The 4,187-nt window shown below is 36.8% G+C and overlaps 1 protein-coding gene across 1 annotated transcript; it reads left to right on the plus strand.

Moving 5' to 3' along the window:
• The first annotated feature begins 1,879 nt into the window (after positions 1–1,879).
• Positions 1,880–2,951, plus strand: LOC121778454 (ethylene-responsive transcription factor TINY-like). Its single transcript, XM_042175811.1, has one exon. It carries the CDS (start codon positions 2,042–2,044, stop codon positions 2,705–2,707), a length of 666 nt encoding a protein of 221 aa, XP_042031745.1. The 5' UTR covers positions 1,880–2,041; the 3' UTR covers positions 2,708–2,951.
• Positions 2,952–4,187: the final 1,236 nt, after the last annotated feature.

Consider the following 4,187-nt stretch of genomic DNA (forward strand, 5'->3'; position numbering starts at 1 on the left):
TATAATAAAAGTTAGGACACTTATATGTGTCCCATTTTGATCCGACACGAATTTTTATATATATAATAAAAGTTAGGACACTTATATTTTTGCCCCTCCATGGAAATGGACCCATTTGCAGAAATCTTTACTTGTCATATTTGATATTATTGGGACCAACTCAAACGTCGTCCACAATATATAAAATATCACACGTTATAAATAATATTTCCATGAAATTGATATTTCCTGAGTTTTTATTTGTCTCTTAATATAATAAATCCTTGAAACTTTGGAGTTATTAATGTTGGGTATGTGTATGCTTACACATAAACCCTAAAATAAATGTAATCCCAGCAACAAAAATTTGAGAATATCTTTCATCATGCCCACAAAAAGATATGGGATACTCACACAAAACCATAAAATGACAAGTTTCTTAAATTTCTACAAAATAGTTCCGATATCTTTTGTATTTTAGCATTTTTTACACATCGCTCTCATCAATTATTTAGTTGAAAATTTACCAACCTATTTATCCAATTCCAAAAATTTCACGATGCATATGTATTGTAATTATTAATTAAACCTATTTCTCGTACTCAATTATTTGCAAGAAGAGTGCTCCCACACCTCATTTCAGAATTTCATAGTAGATAATCGACTTTCTTTATATATTTTGCAATTGAATTTTGATAAATAAAAAACTTGTGTTGTTTTCCCTTTTGTCACGCTCTTTCGACATTCAATAGTGAATCCATATAATTCTATCAATATTTTGTGAATCTTGATGATTAACGGACTATATATCTTCATACGGCAGTGCTTTATCCATCCACGAGAAATAGTTCTATGTCTCCATTTCCGTCTGTCCATCGAAATTCGTCCTATAAAAAATGAATAGCGTCTAGATTCTAGTATTTCTGTCATGTGGACGTGAAGGCCATGCATGAGAGAGAAAATGGGAGTGTATCATAAAGATCTCTGGTAGATGATAAATCATATATACAACACATGTTTGATTATGATAAGGAGATAAATGCACAGTGCGAAGATGGGTGAAAATGAGAAACATATCAAAAGGGTTGCGTGGTGTGTTATAGAATGGGACCCACTGTTCATCTAGCACTAGCAGAATGACCCATTTCTTCCATGGACCCCTCTCTCTTTAGACTCATTGCCAACTGATAGTGAAACCAAAAACATAAAAAAATAAAAATATATAGTATGATACATGGGGATGCATGTTTGTTATGGACACAAAGTCCCATATGATCAATTTGTGTGGTGTTTACCAACTAAATGGACTAGATATCTAATTGGTTTGTAATATTGATTGCTTTCATCGAGAGCTCAAATGACTCAGTAGTAATGGTCGATGGAATAGAATTGTGACCAAGGAGTACTTTTGGGAGCTAACTCAGAGAGGTGGCCCATGAAGTGGTTTTTCCGGCAAAAAATCAGTCATGACCAACGATAACTAGGAATCGGGGGCGGAGCTATGATTTTATTGGAGAAGGGGCAAAAATATAATACATAGGAAAATTTTATGTATTTGAGAATGGGCATTTAGTGTGGTTAAAGTACATAATTAAAAATTTATGTATAAATATATAAGAGAATGAGTGGATGAGGAGGGGCAATTGCCCTAGGAATGGTGGTTTGACAAAGAACTAGTTGTGAATAATAAGAACGATGTCCCTTAGGGGCGGTTGATTGTTACGGACTCAATATTTTACATCGGTTGTGATAGCAATTGATGTAAGGTGTTTATAGACCAAATGAGCTATTAATCTAAATAAACTACTCTAGGTTTTTTTGACATGTTTATGCAATAATATGTTACTCCTTTATTTATTAAGGGCATTACCCTAGTTATATATACCATTATATACTTGTGTACATATTTATTCCTTCCATTTTCTCTCCTCAAATCAAAATCCTTCTTGAAATCTCATTTCTAGAAACTACATTTCCAAACTTGGAAATGCGAATCGCTCACACACTAACTAAAAAAAACAGCAGATTACTAAAAATAGCACCTTAAAAATTTATAAAAATCATGGCCGCAGCAAAACACACACCGTCAGAGACTTGCTCATTATATCCATTCCCGCCTTCCACGTCAGCACTCTCGGCGGCGGCGGAGGAGCCGAAGATCAAGCGGATTCGTGAGGCGGCCACCACCACCACCACCTCCGGCGGCAAGCATCCTATCTACAGAGGCGTGCGGATGCGGAATTGGGGGAAATGGGTGTCGGAAATCAGGGAGCCGCGGAAGAAATCCAGGATCTGGCTCGGCACCTTCCCCACGCCGGAGATGGCGGCGCGTGCGCACGACGTAGCCGCGCTGAGCATCAAGGGCGCCTCCGCCACCCTCAATTTCCCCGAGCTTGCGGCGGCGCTGCCCCGCCCGGCCTCCCTCAGCCCCCGCGACGTCCAGGCCGCCGCCGCGAAGGCCGCCGCGATGGAAAAATTCGAAATCGTGTCGTCTCCGTCGTCGTCCCTGTCGTCGATTGATTTGTCCGCGGCGTCGGAGGAGCTGAGCGAGATCGTGGAGCTGCCGAGCTTGGGATCGTGCTTCGACACGGTGGAGATGAGGAGCGACTTCGTTTACGCAGACGACAACGCCGCGATCGAAGGGTGGCTGGATCCGCCGCCGCCGTGGAGCGGCGCCGTCGCTGACGACGGTGGGGTTTCCGGACTCTTCTCGTTGTGGAATTACTGAGAAATGATTTTAGCTCTGTTTTTTTGCTTCAGAATTTTTTAGATTTGATACTAATATTGAGTTCGAGTATGCATATTCGAAGTCCCTTGTGTAGTTGTTTTTGTGTGCTCCATCATGGAATTTAGGGCAGCCCTTTTTTTTATTTTTTGATTTAAGGGCTAAATATTTTCCCTTTTATCAGCTCTTGTTGTACAGTGTTGGAGCTTAGTCCTCATCAAAATTCATCTCATATGTTTTCTCTCTATACACAATTGCAAATCTGATTAAAGACTTTTAGTTACGGACGGACTAAAAATGTTATAATATAATTGGTCAAGTGTGAATTTGCGGCGAATTAAAATATTTATGCCATTTACTCGAGGGTTGTAGACTTGTAGTAGAATGACATGAACTCATTTATCCTTAATTAAATAGTTAGCAAATCGATATCTGTCTTTGGATATTATGTTAGGTTCGCCAATAAATAATAACCTTGATCTAATACCACAAACACAAATATTTATGGCAATAAGCATTTCCATCTTATCAACCATGGAGGCACCAATGTCTTAACTTTTTGTAATTGCTATTCAGAACTGCATCTGTTTTATTTAATTTTAATATTCTTTCTTTTTGAGTGGTTGGAGTTTAATGAAAGGAGAATCTAATAAACGGACAATTTTTCCAGTACACTCTGTCTATACCTATATCCATGTAATTTTAATTGTGTATAACAAACAAAAGTAAATAAAACAAAAGCTGCTAGAATTGTAGTATTTGTAGTAGTGCACGAGCTTTAATTTGACATTCAAAAAATATGTGACAATATTGCGTACGAGCTACCTTTAAATTTTGGCTTTATCTACAGCGCACTTCGATTGGGAAATTTCTTGAGTATTTATTTGTCGCTTTTGCTATTGTAACAATGTTGCATGTTCTATTAATAGAAATGCACGTGTCCCTTTCAAATATTACCGAATAAATTAAAGAGCCACTTAATTTATACTCCACTAATAATTGTGATTTTCAATTAGATTGATAGGTTTTGTTTTGATTAATTAAAGATCTGTACACGTTTTTTATATACGAGAAAGGGCTCTTGTTATAAATCACACTCGAGTGATTTAGTTCAAAGGTGATTTTCATACACACATATAAATGGGTATTATATAATGAAACTCAAATTATAAAAAAATTAAGATCAAATAGTATTTTTTTTTCTATTTTAATTACGGTATGCATCAATCTTCTTTCCTAATTAAATTTTAATTAATAGGATACTTAAGTAATTGACATCCTTATGGTATGATGATATTGCATATGTATTAGAATGATATGAGAGTAGGGGAGTACTATGGTGACACTATGGTTAAAATGACAACTTAGGCAAGCAACTCAACATATTTGGTTCCAAATAATCTGCGATACAAAATCAGAGCATTAAGGTGACACCATATGGAAACATTACTTATAATGGTATTGAAATATTGTTGACAAAAAT

The sequence above is a fragment of the Salvia splendens genome, chromosome 19 (genome assembly GCF_004379255.2).
Source record: "Salvia splendens isolate huo1 chromosome 19, SspV2, whole genome shotgun sequence".
In the NCBI taxonomy this organism is placed as follows: Eukaryota; Viridiplantae; Streptophyta; class Magnoliopsida; order Lamiales; family Lamiaceae; genus Salvia; species Salvia splendens.

Excerpts from the sequence above, each read along its gene's own strand:
- LOC121778454 (XM_042175811.1), top strand. The coding sequence starts at position 2,042 with ATGGCCGCAGCAAAACACACACCGTCAGAGACTTGCTCATTATATCCA.